This window comes from Amphibalanus amphitrite, unplaced genomic scaffold (genome assembly GCF_019059575.1).
Source record: "Amphibalanus amphitrite isolate SeventyFive unplaced genomic scaffold, NRLGWU_Aamphi_draft 000293F_arrow, whole genome shotgun sequence".
Taxonomy (NCBI): Eukaryota; Metazoa; Arthropoda; class Thecostraca; order Balanomorpha; family Balanidae; genus Amphibalanus; species Amphibalanus amphitrite.
The window spans coordinates 204,918-223,350 of NW_024881788.1; the positions used below are offsets into that span (position 1 = coordinate 204,918).

General features: G+C 46.9%; 1 protein-coding gene across 15 annotated transcripts in view; it reads right to left on the bottom strand.

Moving 5' to 3' along the window:
- LOC122387639 (MICOS complex subunit Mic27-like) overlaps positions 1-16,870 on the bottom strand; it is a 143,499-nt gene extending 126,629 nt beyond the window's left edge. For 2 of the 15 annotated variants that reach the window (XM_043378005.1, XM_043377996.1), the window contains exons 1-2: positions 16,828-16,870; positions 7,872-8,000 (exon numbers count right to left, since the gene is read on the bottom strand). In XM_043378005.1, the coding sequence (XP_043233940.1) occupies positions 7,872-7,972 (101 nt within the window). In that variant the 5' untranslated portion in view covers positions 7,973-8,000; positions 16,828-16,870. The other 13 variants (XM_043378008.1, XM_043377998.1, XM_043378001.1 and 10 more) reach the window with 13 other exon arrangements.
- Between the last annotated feature and the right edge of the window lie 1,563 nt (positions 16,871-18,433).

Here is an 18,433-nt window from a genome sequence, read left to right on the forward strand (position 1 = left end):
GTAGGGTTAAGTTCAAAAAGGGCCTAACATACAAAACACTTGAACACCCCGCACCTATCACCAACCCTTACAGTTTAATTAAAAAACAGCTACCCAAATATATCCAAATAACACATCTAAAAATACAAGTCAATCACCCAAACTAATGCACCCGTAACATAACATAAATCAAAACATACAGTTATCGCGTAAACCTGTACCTCTAGTGAATTGTAAAGTTCAAACACTTGTAATCGCAAGTTTTTAGTGAAACAGGCCTCAGACCTGACCGGGCTTTTTTTTGTTGAGATGTGCGCAATGAGCATTTAGGAAAAGTCACCAAATATGAGCTGAATGTCTCGCGGCGTTTGACAATTGCACAAGAAAATCCTGAAAGGCCTCCCCCTCCGAAATAGGGTTAATGTGTATATGAAGAGTTGCAGATGCCAAACATACCCAGATCTAAGACTGCAGTTCCCAGCGCCGCTGCAACGTTTTTAAAACAAACATACATATAACATACAAACATGTTTATTTGCATCTGTTCTGGATAATAGCAACTCATGGCGCCATCACCCGTGATAACTGTTATGATTTGAGATATTTTCATTTAGGCCATTAGTTTGGCTGTAATGTTTATCAATATTAGTTGGGCGGAGTTTGATAGTTTTTATTTAACTTGTGGTATGTTGTGCTGATCGCGGGTTGTTTAAACCTTTCAAATGTAAGGACCTTATTGAACTCAACCCTACCCCTACACTACCCTACATACGACTGGACGCTTTCCAAGCCCACAAGCATCACGACGCCGAGATGGAATGTAGCCGGGAAATCACCCTCGCCATCTGCTCTAGAGCTAATCGGTGTGGGGCGGCGTGTGGGGCGCCACTTATCCTATGGGGGTGCACTTTGACTTGATGGGGGTGCACTTCTAGTGGATGGAGGACGGGGGTGCACCTGCACCCCTTTCATATGGAAAGTTACTTCCCTGATTACAGCTCCCCGTATTGCGCCTAATCAGGGAACGGCCAGCAAACGAAGGAACTATTTTTGGATGACAGGCGAATAGCCGCTCACGCAAGGGGCGGAGCTCGACCCCGTCCAAAGTGGCCAACAAAGCAGAGACAGAGGCAGCATCACATCTTCCATCACAGAACTGGTTTCTGGCTTGGAAGATGAGCTCCATCTTTGCATCCGAGTCGGTGCTGTCAGGAATCAGCTGGTCTAATGGAGTGAGACGACTAGCCATCGTATCAGAGCTGCCTGGTCCTCGTAGCATTTGCACCGATTCTTCTCGATCGGACTCTGAATGGAGTTTGATTTACTGAGTTTGTATTACTTGAGGCATTGCGATGTAGCTAAGTCTTTGGCACAGTTCCATTATCCATGCTTTGCAAACAGTGCCACAACAACACAGTTAATTAATCACCAGTATAACGCCTTTTGGGGCGACTAACGGAGCGAGCGAGAGGGTGGGCATTGCACGTGCGAAATTGCGAGGGGGTACCTCCAACTGACTTGTGCACGGCACCCTACTATCCGGTCTCTAGCGACGTGCCAAATTTGGGCACAATCGGCCCAGCCGTTCTCGAGATCTGGAAGCGGCATCCTGCCCGTGCGCACGTGCAAAATGGGTCCCAACTGACTTGTGCACGGCACCCTACTAACCGGTCCCTAACTGTGTACCAAATTTGAGCGCAATCGGTCGAGCCGTTCTCGAGATCTGGAAACGACCCCTGCACGTGCGCATGCGCAGCAGCACCCCAACTCTGGCACATGTAATGACCCCCCCGCTCCAGACTGGCTTTAGGCTGGCGGAGCAAAAAAAAAGGATATGCAGTGCCAAGTGGGTGCCTACCTACATGCCAACTTTCAGCGCAATCGGCCAAGTAGTTACCGAGATATTGCAACAATTACAAAACGGACACCTCTTCTTTTTGCACGTGGCACGTGCATAAGGGGTCACCCACATGCATCAGGAATAGTCCAATACTTTATAGAAGGAATGAAGCTACCCTACAAAAATTACCGCGTGTAAATCGGTCAAGTGGTTGCTGAGATATAAGCCTCGCAAAAGCGTGACCACGGCCGGCCGCTCATACTAAGAAATTTCCGTTAATCTAAGGAAAGACTACGCTCGCTTCTCTCGCTCCGCAACCAAGCTTCTTTGCAAGTTCCAATATAGTTTAGTCGCACGCGATTTGAGTGCAAAAATCAAGAGAAGTGCCAACTTGTTCCCGTAAAATATTTTGAATAGTGACCTAAAAAATGAGTTATTTCCAGATAAAATAGCAGCGAAATCAGTTTTCGCTTGCCAATAAAACTCACAGATATTGAACCTCCACTATTAACCCGCGCCCTGCTGGGGGGGGGGTGTTTCCCCCCTTGTGGTTTTTCGCTAATATCTCAAAAACGGCGGCCGTTTTTCGTACACCTTATCATACATCAATTCTACACATGTTGTGAAAATTTCAGACCAAGGTCATTCAAGGTCAGGTCACCAGGTCACTTGAAGTGACCTCACCTCATAAAAAGTTTCAATGTCTGTCATAGCTACACCGAGTGACCGATCGCTTTGAAACTTTCAGCGATTGCTAAGAGCAATAGCATGTACAAAATGTATAGGGGAGAGTGGGGCAAAGCGGCCAAACGGGGCAAAGCGGCCACCCATCGTTTTAGCCCTTCATAGCTGGCGTCAGTTCCAATTTTTGGTTTCTAATTATACTTCTCTTCACGGTCGTTCGCATGAGCCAGACCGGGGTTTCGGGCCCATCACCATTGTTCTGTGAAACACGGAAAAGCATTTCTTGCCAGGTTACCAACTATGTTTACAATTTTTAAATGTTATGTTATTCCATAACCGTTTGGAATTTTAATAAGCGTTCTTGTCCATGCATTGCATGGTTATCATACATGTATTCTACCGATTGTAATGTTTTTTACCCCACTAATAGCTAAGCTGGAATATTTTTGTCTCGGACGGTATGCGCGGGGCTAAGTGGCCGGGGCAAAGTGGCCACCCCCAATTGGCCATAAGTTGCTTCCATCTGGATAAAAAACATTATTTATATTCAAATGTGTCGTCATGCATTCATCTTGGCCACTTTTCAGTTGCATGAGTTACCAAAAATGCAATTAAATGTTTATTTTCATGAAAATCCTTTCTTTGTTTACCTACAGGTGGAAGATGGTAAAGTAAACATCCATCCTCGCTTAACCTTGTCACCATCAAACACCCTAGTCGTACACGAGGCAACTATTTTGTTTCTCATATCGGGACTTGAGAAGACGCCGGTGGCCGCTTTGCCCCAGGGTATGGGGCAGAGTGGCCAATATGCATAGGTTCAAAGTTTTGTCAATATCTTTCATATGTGAACGCCTTTGGAAATAAAACGCAGTTGAAATAAAAGGCAACTTTATAGGGATCACATTGGTATAGAAAGAATCTTTCCAAGTTTAAAAACCAAGCGTTGGCATCGTGAGAAGCGTTAGGGTGGCCGCTTTGCCCCACTCTCCCCTATCTCAGAATTTAGATATCGATGACCTAAGGTAAGGTCAATTTTGCGACCTCCCCATTGTAAGTCAATGGGAAAAAATTGAAATGCGCCTCTTTTGGACGAACGACATTATAAACACTCCCAAACACTGAATTGCAAGTGGTTTAGACACACTGAACATGAAAATGGTGTCCGTGACCCCTATTTATGCCCTGAGGTCATCTTAGGTCACGAATGGTATCTAACAGTTTTTCGCAAATAACTTTTGATATAGGCATGCTAGAGCGATGAAAACGCCTTAGATGTGTTCAGCTCGACGATACGGATCGACTGATATGCAACATGACCCTTTCCGGTGAGGTCATGACCTTGACCTGAGGTCAAATTTTGAAGTTGACCTTTCAAGGTCAAATTATAGTTCATTCGATGCGTCTTGACGAGAGGAACACGATGCCGGTAAAAGTAAGCCCGTACAAGGCTTGGGTCAAAAGTTATTGCAGAAAAACTGTTTCCGAAAAATCGGCTATTTTTGTAGTTTTTGCTCCCTGCAGGCAAAACCGTTGACGTTAGGTCAAATCTGAGCGAATTAATCAGAAAGGGCGTTAATAGGGCTATCGAATGCGCTTTTCCGCGGCGCTGTAGCTCTATTGGTTCCCGAGTTATGCGTTGGTTTCTTGGAAATTGTGGACATTCGACCTGGGAATCGGCGAAATTTTGCCTTCAATGACCTCTGGTGACCTGACCTTTGACCTGACCAAAAAATTGACCGAAGTGATTTCCTCATTATTTTTGACGCTCTTTCGAACGCCGCCTTCCGCGTATCGCTACGTGGCCCAGGAGCCGAGTTAGAAGGGGGGTGTTCAAACACCCCCCCCCCCCCAGCAGGGCGTGGAAATCCAGGACCCCCAGCCGGACGCGGGTTAAAGGAACATTTTAGTATATGTTATTCTTGATAGAATTTCTTAGCCACGCAATACCAGCGCAAAATAAGGAGACACTGAGAACACGACCAATCACTCCGATTACATAGAAAATATATGTCTCAACTGCGCCAAATATACAGACAGTTATATACCTACACGTGACGTCATGATTAGTCCGACCAATCAGAAGCAAGTTGTTTTCAGTCACAAATAATTAATTCCTGAGCTAACTAGGCATTTTTTAACAAAATGATTTTAAATTAAATCATGAAAAAAAATCTCAGCTTTCTTATTTTACCAAAACATAAAGAGTGTGGAGATGGTTCCAACCCTATTTTACACGGCTTACGGTAAAATAATACCACACTTAGGCCGGAATGATTTCTTGAGGACCTCAGTCGTTGTTTGATTTTCCACCCGCGGTCTTTGGCCTCGGGCGTAATATCAACAACGACCTTTGTCCAGTGTGTCCAAAATTGTAATGATGCGGGGAAATCCGCCCATAATGAAAAGTATAATGACATCCTAAAAATACAAATAAAAACATCCACACAGCAGTCACGACTCATCATAACAACCTCGAACCCAAACATCTAGGAGCAAGAGAAACACAAACCTCGCAAACTCTTACCTACAACACGCCAAGACAACCATTCAAATACCCCAAATGCTCAAATATATGACCCAACTTAACCCTCGCCGGACCTATTGGTTTTCTACATACGCGCCGGCCGAGGGGGGGGGGCGGGTACGACCCCCCCCCCTCGCCGTTTCGCCCCTGGTGGAGCTAGCGCGTCGCGGAAAAAACGAGCGTGTGCGCCGTTACGAGACGCAGAGATTGGTACCCGATTTTAAGGTCCTAGGTCAACCGGTGACCTCTGAGGTCAGGTCAAGTGCCCCAAGGTACGGTTCAGTTTTTGGTGAATAACTTCGCAAAAAACGGCCGCAGAGCGCCGATTTTGGCAGCATCGTGTTCGTCTCGCTCAGGCGCGTCGAATGATATACTTTTTGTCCGGTTCAGGTCAACTTGGGGTGTTGACCTCAGGTCAAGGTCAGGTCAGCACCCCCAGGTCACGAAGTTGGTCGAAAGAGGTCCTGTCGCATATCATTCGATTCGGCAGGTCTTCCTGAGTCCATTGGTGGTTTTCCCGACTCGCTAGCTCAATTTGATCAAGAGTTATTGACGAAAAACTAATATGACCTTGATGACGTCATAAATGACGTCACGCAAGGTCAACATTGCAAAAGTGACGCATCTAACCTTGCAAGGAGTGCATCAAATCACGAGACACGATTCTGTGTGCTTGAGATAGTTGGAGATCGTTCCCGGCGCCAGAATAGCAGTTTGAATTTTTCCCCATTGACTTATAATGGTGAGGTCACGAAAATGACCTGACCTCATATGACCTTTAGGAAAAATCCGAGATATACAAGTTGTGGGACTCATAATGGATACTAGATCCTGCAAGTTTCATTTCCCTGTGACATCTCCTCTGGCAGTGAGGGCGTTGCGAAGTTGCGACATCTGAAGACCGTGCAGAGGTTCACTTATGACGTCATAGGTCAGTGACCTGACCTGACCCAAAAATGCGGTTGGTGTCAAAAGATCCGGCTTGGATCAAAGGTCAGGTATGCCAAGTTTCAGCTCTCTATCGCCAGCGTGTTCGGAGCTATCGCGAAAAAACCCTATGGGGGGGGCGGCACCCGCCCCCCCCCCTCGGCCGGCGAGGGTTAAACCTCATTTAACATCCCGAATATCAGAATGCCTTCAAAGTTTTATCAGTATTTAATATTTCTACATCATTTTCTCGTGACATAAAAAGGGTCGAAGTCAAGTTTTATTAAAATAAGGACATCCTTTCAGGCCTTTTTTCTACATCCTCCCCTAACGTAAAATGAATTTAGCCACACTGCCTTTGTCCTCGAGAAATCATTTACCGGCCCCGTGTGGTATTTCATGCTACCATCTGATGTGTAATGTGTAGCTTACGGACAGCCCGAAAATCCCCACAGTTCACACAGCCTCAAGCATACCATCACGCCCCGACAGCATGGGACATGGCAATTCGGGAAGACATGAACTCTCATGCACGCAACAGTCTGGTTAAATTCATAACAGCTCCGCAATACCACGATAAAAAAGGCGAAAGAAACGCTTGCAGATTAACAGGTATAGTCTCTCTTGAAAGTATCGCGTCATGGGCTGCGGCGGCTTGGCGAACTATTCCATTCAGTTTGAAGACCCCAGCAGTGAGGTCATGGCCTGTATCATAAAGAGTACGGTGTAACATGATTCTACGCCAGCGTTAGGGGGAAAACTGCTATATGACGCAGGCCCCAGCGGCTGACAACTGGGTCAAAACAGGCGGAGGCCGGCCAAAGGTCATGCTCGTATCGCTCTCCCTTGACCCCGTCCCCCGCCCCAGGCGGATACCGGTGCCTCCTGGGCTCACCAGTCGGGCGCCCATTGGTCTGCCTTGCAGTGGGCGCCAATCACTCAGTGTGTGTGACGCGTAAAATCACAACGAAGCAAAGTTCCCGCCATGGTCCTAATGTGAAGAGATTTTCTGAACGACGTAAACAGGTCATGAGAGGGGGACAGCCCAACATCAAAAAGGATTTTTAAAAAGAAGACGGCAGAGCGGTAAATATTTTTGCCGCCGTTCACTAGTTGGCTCATTAAAAAGAGAAAACTTCACATATGGGAGTATGTAATTGGCTAGAGAGCGAATTGGCGAATTGGCTAGAGACAGTATTTTCGCTGTTATTTGAATCCGCTCGCGGGTGCATTTGCAACCACGGATGAATTCTGTTAGCGGGTGCAACTGATGATTTTTTTTTTTTTTTTTGTATTCGGGCACGGGTTTCGGGATTTTACCAAAAACCTGTGACAGTCGTGCCTATGACGGGTCAAATTGTTAGCTTTGCAATGAAGCAAATCTCAACAAATCCTCTGCGAGTAGGGTGGCTTCCGTTGACCACATGTTTACTGCCATCACAAGCTACCGGAGGGCGACCGCCACCTCCCTCCATCCCTAGTCGCAGTTCGCAACCACTCCCCTCGCCCCGCCGCGCCGGCTGCCTCCTCGCGTCAGGCTTCGGTCAGTGCTTCCAGTGGCTCTCAAACTTTTCCGCTCAACCGCGGCTGGAACAGGTGGTGCCTTCCCTCAGAGTCGCGATACTTTCAAGAGAGACTATACATACAGGGCACTACGACAGCGCATGCAAAAAAAAAAAAATACATCAGCTTTTCAAAAGACGAAAAAATGCACCTCACGTCCCAGCGCCCCCGGGAGCCAGGCCGCTGCATGGTGTCAGCTATCGGCGTGCTGAGCGCGCTAGCTCTTAGCGTTTTCGAGAAATTTGAATTGCCCGGACTATCCTGCCGTCGGAAACATACACACTCTGCCCTATACAAAGATATCAGTAGTCAGTCATCGCCCAGCCCGCTCCATCGCCGGCTGTTACTTACTGCGCTCCGTCGGTAAACTCATCGTACGTCGGCAGCTCTGAAGGGCGAATCAATGTGGCTGAATTGTTGCCATTCCTCGACTTAGCATATACCAAAAACATGGTCGTGTTTGTAATATAAGCAACTTCACTGAAATGAAACATCTCGAGTCAAACAATGGCTGAAGGGGCGGGGCTGGGCAGCTTGTATTACAATTTCTTCTCAAACTAAGCTCCTGGCAATATGCAGTTTTCTTTTATGACCTTCCCTAGGAAATATAAATTACCAAAAATATACTGACATTAGGTAATATTTCGAATATCCGTTTTATTCAGACAAAATATTGGCCTTCTGTTGTGTTTTCCGACAAAGATCCGTGTCCCGTGATCGAAATATCAATATCATCTTTTTTGATCATTATTTAGTTTTTAGTTTTGTTTGTACCTATTTGATTTTTTTATATCTCCAGAACCGCTGCGCCGATCGTCACCAAACTTTCAGTACCCTCCCGGGAGTAGCTTTTAAACATTGTGACCAAAAGTTTTTCCAAAGGTTATAAATAGGTTGACCGTTAATGACGCCGGAGTGACGTCATTTCTGTAAATGAAGTGAGTAAGAGGTGCGGTCTAGATATAAACAAGGACAAGACAGCTGTCTTGGCATACCTACAACTGTAAGGAACAACCAGATGAAATAGAAGAAATATCGACGACAAACAGCTAAAGTATCTCGGTGAAAGGATTGGAAATCAGTGAAACATATTCAAGGAGCAGAAAAAAAACATGATAAAGAGCCCAAAGGATAGCAAATATCACGCATAGGATGGTCGCAAGAAGTTGCGACAAACTCCTGATAGGGAAAACATTCTGGAAGAGCTTTGCTCTGCCATCCATTTTGTATGGTGCCAACATATTTTACATAACAGAAGAAGAGGTCAAGAAACTGGATGTAATAGAAAACGGAGTGCATCGGCAGATGCTTGGTGCACCAAAACATACAGCCAGCTGTGCCCTCCGAGGCGAAATTGGAGCATCAGCGATGAAGACGAGAGTTATTAAAGGGCATCAGACATTATGTCGGAAGCACTTTTCAAGGAACAACTACTGAAGGAAGTGATAGAAACTCAATTACAGTTAAAGGCGGCGGAACGGGGAGGGCACCGGGCCCCCTTTAATTTTGGCATTTTAACATTAGCCCTGCTATGGGCGTTGCATGGAAACAATGGGACCGAAAGTCGGTAGTGCCCCCCCCCCTTATTGAAGGTGTTCCGCCGCTACTGATTACAGTAGAATCCGCTTAATAAATCCACCTTGGTAACACACCGTTTTGGATTTATGAAGCGGTGGCTTTATTAACCGGAGTAGTCATTTTCATTTAAAAGTGTGTAGGGGAAAACAGTGTAAAACGCCCAGGGTAGGCAAAACGCCCATGCTCTTATGACGCAATTGTTTCCTTCCTTTTAAAAACATTACAGATGAAACAGGTGCTGTGGAAGCAGAAGCAAACTGCTGATGAAGTTTGGTGGGCGCCATTATCAATGGGCTGATTTTATAGCTAAAAACATGATTTAATGAGATTTCTGAAATAAATACTGTCATGAAAACGACATTAATTCACTGTTCAGTTGTCAATTTGATCTGAGATGCTTCGGTAAGCAAGGCTAGTTCATTGTCTACCAAGAGCAGTGCGAAATGACTGTTCCATGTTTGCTGATTTATCAGATATGTCGCCACACAGAGGCATTGTAAAATTATTGTGCTAGGCATTGTAAAAGGGCTTGTGCGCACTTCTGAGGGGCTAGTCGCTATGGAGACAGTGCTTGGGTGGGTCCTGTCAGGTCCTGTCAAGGGTACGCAGGGGGAGTCCATGGTGGGGCGAACGGGAGGCAGCTGCTGACAATGACTAGCATGGCACCAATCAGTGCTAGGCACATCTGCCCTGGGGTGCCAGTGACCTGTCTGAAAGTGATCAGACATCTGACGCTGAGATGAGTTCAACTCTTCTATCAAATATGATGCTGGTAGGTATGAAGTTTAGATCCCATGGAAACATGACATGAAATCACAGCTCATGGACAACTGTGAGTTGGCAAAGCAAAGGCTGGTAAGTCAGAGCAGGAAACTAGCCAAAAATCCAGAGCTGCAAGCAGGATATGACGCTGCCTTAGAGCAGATGGAGGTGGATGGTGTGATAAGTGAGGTGCCTCCGAGCAGGTAGCCAGCGGCGATGTGACTTACTACCTGCCCCACAGGCCGGTGTTGAGGACGGGTAGTGTGTCAACAAATATTCGGCCAATGTTCGACGCCAGCGCGGCTGGACCCAATGGTGTGAGCTTGAATGATGTTGTTGAGGTGGGGCCTCCACTCATGCCCAACATGCTGGACGTCTTGCTGAGGTTTAGACGGGGGCGGTTCGGCATATGTGCAGACATAGTGAAGGCCTTCCACCAGATTAGGATTGCCACCTGTGACCAGGATGCCCACGGGTTCTTTAGGCGACGGGGGTGAGCGCACACGAGTCATGCGGTTCGAGCGGGTGGTCATGGGCGCTGCGTGCAGTCAGTTTTTGTTAAATGCAACCGTCAAACACCACCTGTCTCTGTACCCCGAAAGTCCTGTAGTGACAGAGTTGAGTCACTGTATGCTGATGACTGGCTCTCAGGATGTGATTCTGAACAGGGTGCTGTGTCTATGCTTGAAGAGGCACGTGCAATCATGGGAGCTGCCGGCATGGAGCTCGCAAAGTGCTCCAGTAACTCACCTGTCCTGCTGGACAAACTTCAGTTACAGGGTCAGCAGCACCCGACTTCTGAGACGACTCGGGTTCTGGGCGTGACGTGGTGCCGTGAAGATGACACGCTGCCATTTGCAGGTGACCAGCTGCCAGATGGGATTGTGCCGACAAAGCGAGTAATTCTGAGTCTGCTCGCAAGGATCTATGACCCGCTTGGCCTCCTGACCCCATTCACAGTGCTGGCCAAGTGTTTATTTCAGGAGATGTGGGCGTTGAAGTTGGAGTCAGGAGTGGGATGACGTGCTTCCTGATGATGCAGCAGAGCTGTTCTGCATCTGGATGGAGGGCTGCCTGAAGCTGCAGAATGTGAAAGTTGGACGCTGTTTCACCACTCTGTCTGAGGCTGATTGGAGTTCTCTGACAGATTTGAAACTGCATGTGTTTGCAGACGCATCGCCAAAGGCCTACGGCAGCTGTGTATACCTGAGGATCAAGCAGCCGGACGGATCCTACAGAGTGTCGTTTGTGATGTCCAAGGGCCGAGTGGTGCCGCATAGACAGCGGCTTTCGCTGCCTCGCCTGGAGTTGATGGCGTGCTTGGTGGCCGCTAAGCTGGTGCGGTTTGTCCGTGACGCTCTGCGACTACCCGATAGTACGCCGTATGCCTGCTGGAGCGACAGCATGATAGCGCTGGGCTGGCTACGAGGCCGGCCGCAGCGCTGGAAACAATTCGTGTCAAACCGGGTCGCTGAGATCCAGAAACTGACCGCTGTAGAGAACTGGTTTCACTGCAGATCGGCTGATGACCCAGCAGACCTTCTCACCCGAGGCGCGCTGGCTGACGCGCTGGTGACGTCCTCCCTCTGGTTTGAGGGGCCTGAGTGGCTTGCGACGAGTGATGTGCCGCCTGAGTCGCACGGCGACATGATGTATGACGTTCTTCAACAGCAAAGCGCACAGGAGGCTGCAGATGCTGGAGGGCTGGTGGCAGCTGATGTCGGTGCACAGGAGGCTGTTGATGTTGGAGAGCTGGTGGCAGCTGATGCTGGAGATCTGGAGACTGCTGATGGTAGAGTGCTGGGTGTAGTGTCTGCTGAACGTGACGGTGATGCCCTGAAGTGTCCCCGACAGGCACGTGGTGCCACTAACAAGCCCAAGGTGTTCTTGCGAGGCCGGTGGTGCTCCTGCCAGGTATGTGATGTCCCTGCTAGGCCTCTTGTGTCCCTGACAGGCCTGTGATGCCCCTGAAAGGACTGTGGTGTTCCTTGGCCCTGACAAGCCTGAGGTGCCCCCGACAGGCCCGTGGTGTCGCTGACAGGTCCGTGGTGCCCTTGCTAGGCCTGTGGTGCCTCTGGCAGGCCTGTGGTGCCCCTGGCGGGCCTGTGGTGGTAACCCTGGCAGGCCCAAGGTGGTGCCCCTGCGAGGCTGGTGGGGCCCTGGCAGGTCTGTGGTGCCCCTGGCAGACCTATGGTGCTCTTGCTAGGCCGATGGTGCTCCTGACAGGCCTGTGGTGCCCCTGACAAACTTGTGGTGCCCCTGACAGGCCCAAGGTGCCCCTGCGAGGTCGGTGGCGCCCCTGGCAGACCTATGGTGCTCTTCCTAGGTCGATGGTGATCCCAACAGGCCTGTGGTGCCCTTGGCAGGCCTGGCAGGACGGGCCCAAAGGGGGCGGGGTCCACACATGACACATATGACTCACCCTTGGATCCATCATTGGTTATTACTTTTAAACTGACTCATTTGACATCCATTGCAAAACAAGTCACAGTAGTATGTTTGTCACCCTGTTCGTTTATGCCCATTTTTATAGTGGGCAAATCTCAACGACTGGGGGGGGGGGGCAATTCTGTTGACACGGGGGCATTTGCCCCCCCCCCCCCCAGTTAACATGTTAAAATAGACCCTGGTATAGGTACACAGAGTTTTGGAGATGTTTCAATTTTGTGAAAATGTAGCATGATTTTCAAAACCATTTTTGAACCAAATCACTTGCATAAAAAACATGCCACTTTGTCCTTTAGTCAAGAACAAAACAGTGTCAACTACCACACTCAAGTTTTTATTTAACCTTCTCAAATTAGAAACTTATTATGACTCAAAGTTTTGTCCCATAGCACCCCACTGTCCCCTAACACCGTTTTACGGTAGGTACTTCAACGTTGGACTACCATACAAACTACGGCCATATTAAAGCTGGTTTATTCTTCTTGCACCAGGTGGCAGCACAGCACTTCTTTTCCAAAATCAGTGCTTGTATTTCCAAAATCGTGATTTCCTCGCTGAGCAGTGAAATCAGCTTCATCGTTGCCAAAAAATAGCTGAAATTGTTGTCATTTTTGGCACATGGTTGCCAAAAATGGCATGTGTCAATGACAACGATGCCAAAAATGGCCTGCGTCAATGACAACGATTGACCAAACCTCCCCCGACTGGAACATCTCAAAGCCACAAAGCTGTATAAGGATTCATTTGATGCTCAGGAAGCATTCCTGAAAATATGAATCATCTGGGTGCCTCCAGTTATCCGCCGAAATTAAATGAACAATGCCGAATTTGGTTGTTACTGTTGCTAAATAGCATGCTGATGCGCTACCTCTAATCCTGTGCTGGCTCAGCCGATTCTACTTGCGCTATCAATCGCCGAAAATGGTGTGTTTTGCCGCTGTGCCAAAATTGAATGCCTTACCGCAGACTGCCTGACCTGCACCGAGATATTATACAATTTGGCATTAGTGGAGCAGACATCACATGAAGGTTTTCCAACTGAGGAGAGGCACTGTAGGTTTGTAGGTTGTAGGTTTTAGGTTGTAGATTTGTAGGTTGTAGGTAGGTTGTAGGCAAGGTAAGGTCAAGTTAAGTTAGGTTTGTTTAGGTTTTCCTAGAAAGAAAAGAAGCACCTCCGGGTATGGCGCCTCTCCTTGGTTGGAAAACCTTCGTGTGACGTCTGCTCTAAATTCTTGAACATTATGGTATGTCTACACACATTTCGTTAGTTCTTAAATGGACGATATAGTACCTACCGGGCCCTGTTTCACCGGTGATAGCAGCCAGCTGCCGGACATTGGTCACGTGACCACATTTTCCGTTTGACCTTGAGTTGGCACCAGATTTTGTCGACAGACGTGGCGCAGCTTATTTTACTGCATTATTTTAGATACTAAATATTTAAACGTGTGGTGGTAAATGATACCGTGCAAATAATATTGAATCATCGGTGACATAGTTACCATTGATACTTGAATAGCATCAATAAAATGCAATTAATCTATTATTACTCTTCCATTGATTTTATTGTGTTTGCAGGCATAGGTAGAAGCTGAAGAGCTGAGCCTGCAGCTTACAGTTGTTCTATACAGTAGCGGCGGAATGCACCTTCAATTAAAGGAAATAGTTCACTTTTAACATGGGTTTGGAACTGGAATAGCAGTTTTGTTGCTTGCGCTGAGACTAGCACAAATCAGAAGCTTTTACGGCCCAACGATCACCCTAGACGAAGATATTCCATTTTTCGTTCCGAAAAGAGTGCCTTGCAGAGGAATGCGTGCCTTGCTGAGGAATGCAGTCACGTCATCGTCAGCCAATCAGAATGCTGCTTACAGCCGATGGGTTTGTCCTACGCAATATGATTGGTCAACGCGTAATAAGCTTCCGCGTCAAACATTATTTAATATAGAATATAGTTCTTCTTATACTAAAATATAGAAAATAATCCTTTTTACAAAAACGTTTTGTTTTATTTTCTGATCATTTTGAGCATAAAAAAACATAAATCCATAGCAAAATACTAATTTCAGGAAAGTGAACTATTTCCTTTAAGGGGGGGGGGGGCACTGCCGACTTTCGGTCCGATTCTTTCCATGCAACGCCCATAGGGCTAATGTTAAAATGCCAAAATTAAAGGGGGCACGGTGCCCCGGTGCCCTCCCCGTTCCGCCGCCTATGGTTCTATAACTCTTAAAGGAAATAGTTCACTTTTAACATGGGGTTTTGAACTGGAATAGCAGTTTCGTAGCTTGAGCTGAGACTAGCACAAATCAGGAGCTTTTACGGCTCAATGATCACCTTAGACGAAGATATTCCATTTCTCGTTCCGAAAAGAGTGCCTTGCAGAGGAATGTGTGCCTTGCACAGGAATGCAGCCACGTCATCGTCAGCCAATCAGCATGCTGCTTACAGCCAATGCAGTATGCGTAGGTTTGAACTACGCGATATGATTGGTCAACGCGTAATAAGATTCCGCGTCAAACATTATTTTACATAGAATATAGTTCGTCCTATATTAAAATATAGAAAAAAAAGGTTTTTACAAAAAGGTTTTATTTTATTTCATGATCATTTTGAGCATAAAAAATCATAAATCAATAGCAAAATACTAATTTCAGGAAAGTGAACTGTTTCCTTTAATGCATAAATCAATGCTACTGAGGGCTGCAAATTTGTTTCACTTATCTTTAGTAACTGATGCCCTACCTTCATCTACCGGCATTATCTGTATAAGAATATTGCATCAATCATCACCAGACTTCTTAGTTTTTTTTTTTTTTTTACATACCTACCTACGCCCCAGCCACGAGAGCGGGCGGGACAACTCCCTCGCTCTAATTGAGCTAGCCTCGCGGGAAAAACAAGCATGTATGCCGTTACGGGACCGGGGACGCAGCGATTGATGCACGGTTAAAAAGTCTGAGGTCAACTGGTGGCCTCTGAGGGTCAGGTCAAGTGCCCCGAGGGCCAAAATACGATTTCGGGTTTTGAGAAATAACATTGCCAAAAAACGGCGCAGAGTCGCGATTTTAGTACCATCATGTTTGTCATGCTCCGGTGCGTCAAAATGGTTCACTTTTGTTTGGGTGGGGTCAACATAAGGTGTTCACATCGGGTCAAAGCCAGGTCAGAGGCACTCAGGTCACGAAGTTGGTCGGAGTAGGTTATATCGTATATCATTCGATTCGGTAGGTCTTCCCGAGTCGATTGGCGACTTTTCCGACTTGCCAGTTCAATTTTATCAGGAGTTATTGACGAAAAAACTTGTGACCTTTGTGACGTCATAAATGACGTCACGCTAGGTTAAAGATGCAAAAGTGAAGCATTGGACATTGCAAGAATTGCATGAAATTGCGATTCCATGTGCTTGAGCTAGGTTTAGATCATTCTCGGCGTCAAAATTACATTTTCCATATTTTCCCCATTGACTTGTAATGGTGACGTCACGCGATCGGCCTGACCTCATGTGACCTCTAGGAGAAATCCGAGATATACAAGTTTTGAGACTCCTAGAGGATACTAGGTCCTGTAAGTATATCATCTCGCTGTGACAGCTCCTCTGGCACCGAGGGCATTGCGAAGTTTCGGTATTTTGGGACTATTGCAGAGGTTCACGTGTGACGTCATACGTCAGTGATCTGACCTGAGACGGAAATGCAATTGGTTTCCAAAGATGCGTATGGAAGCAAAGATAAGGTGTGCCAAATAGCAGCCCTCTAGCTGTAAGGTGCTTTGAGCTATCGCCAAGAGTCGTGAGACGAGCGCTACTGACTCCTCCGGTCGGCCGCCGGGGGTTAGGAGGCGTGCAGGGCATCGGAAAACCACCTGGTACTTTGCGAATTTTGCCGATAAAAATACGTTTCTTATGCCGACTTATAGCCAAAAGACTACTGAATCTCAAACCAGTCGCATCCTTGCACTAAATGGCTTGGTTTAGACACGATAGGTCTGAAAAGAAAAGGTCCCATGTATTCTCTATGGGCGCCGCGAGGCCGTTGGCACCAGAGTTTCGGGAAGTGCCCTCGCCACAACCGCACGTGCAGATTTGGTCACGTGACCAAGCGCATTTGCCGCCACTGTATTTATATACACTGTGATAGCAGCAAGCTGCTATCACGTTTCGCGAGCTGACGTCATGTCGTGACGCCATACTGTTGTCGTAATGGGTAGTTCCGGCGCACGATTGCCGCGACCTTGGCGGCGGCATTAAGTGACGTATGAGCCTAAAAGTAAGAGTTTACGCAGTCATGATAGTATATATATTTTTGATATATATTTTTTCAATATGATGTATTTAAAAGAAGTTGGGTTTAGGAAAAATTTTGACATTAACTTCGAACATTTAGCTGATGACGTAAAACAATATTGCGGCAATCGTGCGCCAGAATTGCCCCTTACGTTAGCAGTATGACGTCATCACATTACGTCAGCTCGCGCAATTTGATAGTAGCTTGCTGCTATCACCGGTGAAACAGGGCCCCGAATTCAACTGACAAAAGGTGTAGGGACGACGGTGAAAACAGGGCCCTGTTTCACCGGTGATAGCAGCAAGCTACTATCAAATTGCGCGAGCTGACGTAATGTGATGACGTCATACTGCTGACGTAAGGGGCAATTCTGGCGCACGATTGCCGCAATATTGTTCTACGTCATCAGCTAAATGTTCGAAGTTAATGTCAAAATTTTTCCTAAACCCAATTTCTTTTAAATACATCATATTGAAAAAATATATATCAAAAATATATATACTATCATGACTGCGTAAACTCTTACTTTTAGGCTCATACGTCACTTAATGCCGCCGCCAAGGTCGCGGCAATCGTGCGCCGGAACTACCCATTACGACAACAGTATGGCGTCACGACATGACGTCAGCTCGCGAAACGTGATAGCAGCTTGCTGCTATCACCGGTGAAACAGGGCCCTGGACGACGGTGAAAACAGGGCGCCTGGGGCGATTTGATCAAGGTTCGTTAAATTTACACGTGACGTTTGGGATATAGAAGGCCCATAGAGGGGGAGAAGTTCCAAATGTCACGTGACTAATATGCCCTCCAGCGCCCTGTTTTCACCGGCGTCCTGAAAACAGGGCGCCTGGGGCGATTTGATCAAGGTTCGTGAAATTTACATGTGACGTTTGGCATATGGGGCGGGAGAAGTTCCAAATGTCACGTGACTAATTAATAGGGGGACCATCAAAGCGTCCAAAACCGCAGCATCCAAGGTACGCAATATCCAAAACCGCAGCGTCCAAAGTACGCAACGTCCAAAATACGTCCAAAATCGGGTATATAGGGGGGTCCGTATCAAAGCGTCCAAAACCGCAGCACCCAAAGTACGCAACATCCAAAACTGCAGCGTCCAAAGTACGCAACGTCCGAAATACGTCCAAAATCGGGTTTATAGGGGGCATTCACAAAGTCCAAAACCGAAACATCCAAAACCGCAACATCCAAAATGTATCATCCAAAAACGCAACATGCAAGGACGCATCATCCAAAGTACGCAACATCCAAAGTACGCAACATCCAAAGTACGCAACATCCAAAGTACGCAACATCCAAAACCGTTAGGTTAGGTTAGGTTAGGTTAGGATTGAGTAAAGGGTAGGACGAACTTTGGTAGGAATTTCTAGTATAACTACTAGAAAACCTACTATGTGTGGTCGGGACTAGCAAAAAGCTAGTTCAAACTAGAATATGGTAGCGCTTATGGTTGGCAGTCGTGACGCGCACGTGACATTCATTTCTTAAATTTCTTAAATAACAGAATAATAACGCGAAATGAGAAAATCAAACAAGAGCTTGAAGAGAAGCTAGAAGAAAGTCCAGACATGGCAACAATGTTGTTGGGGGATTTTAATGGACATGTAGGGTTCCTAGGAAGCCAAAAAGAGAATAGGAACGCAAAATTTGTCATTGATGTGATTAACCCGCGAGTTGCTGGGGGGGGCGTTAAACGCCCCCACTTTTTTCGCCGGGCCATAGCATAAAAACGGCGCGCCGCAGGCGCGCCAAATTTTGGGTACCTGTAGGGAATTGATTGAAGGTTATTGTGACAATGTTTCAAAAAAATCGGTCGGAAAA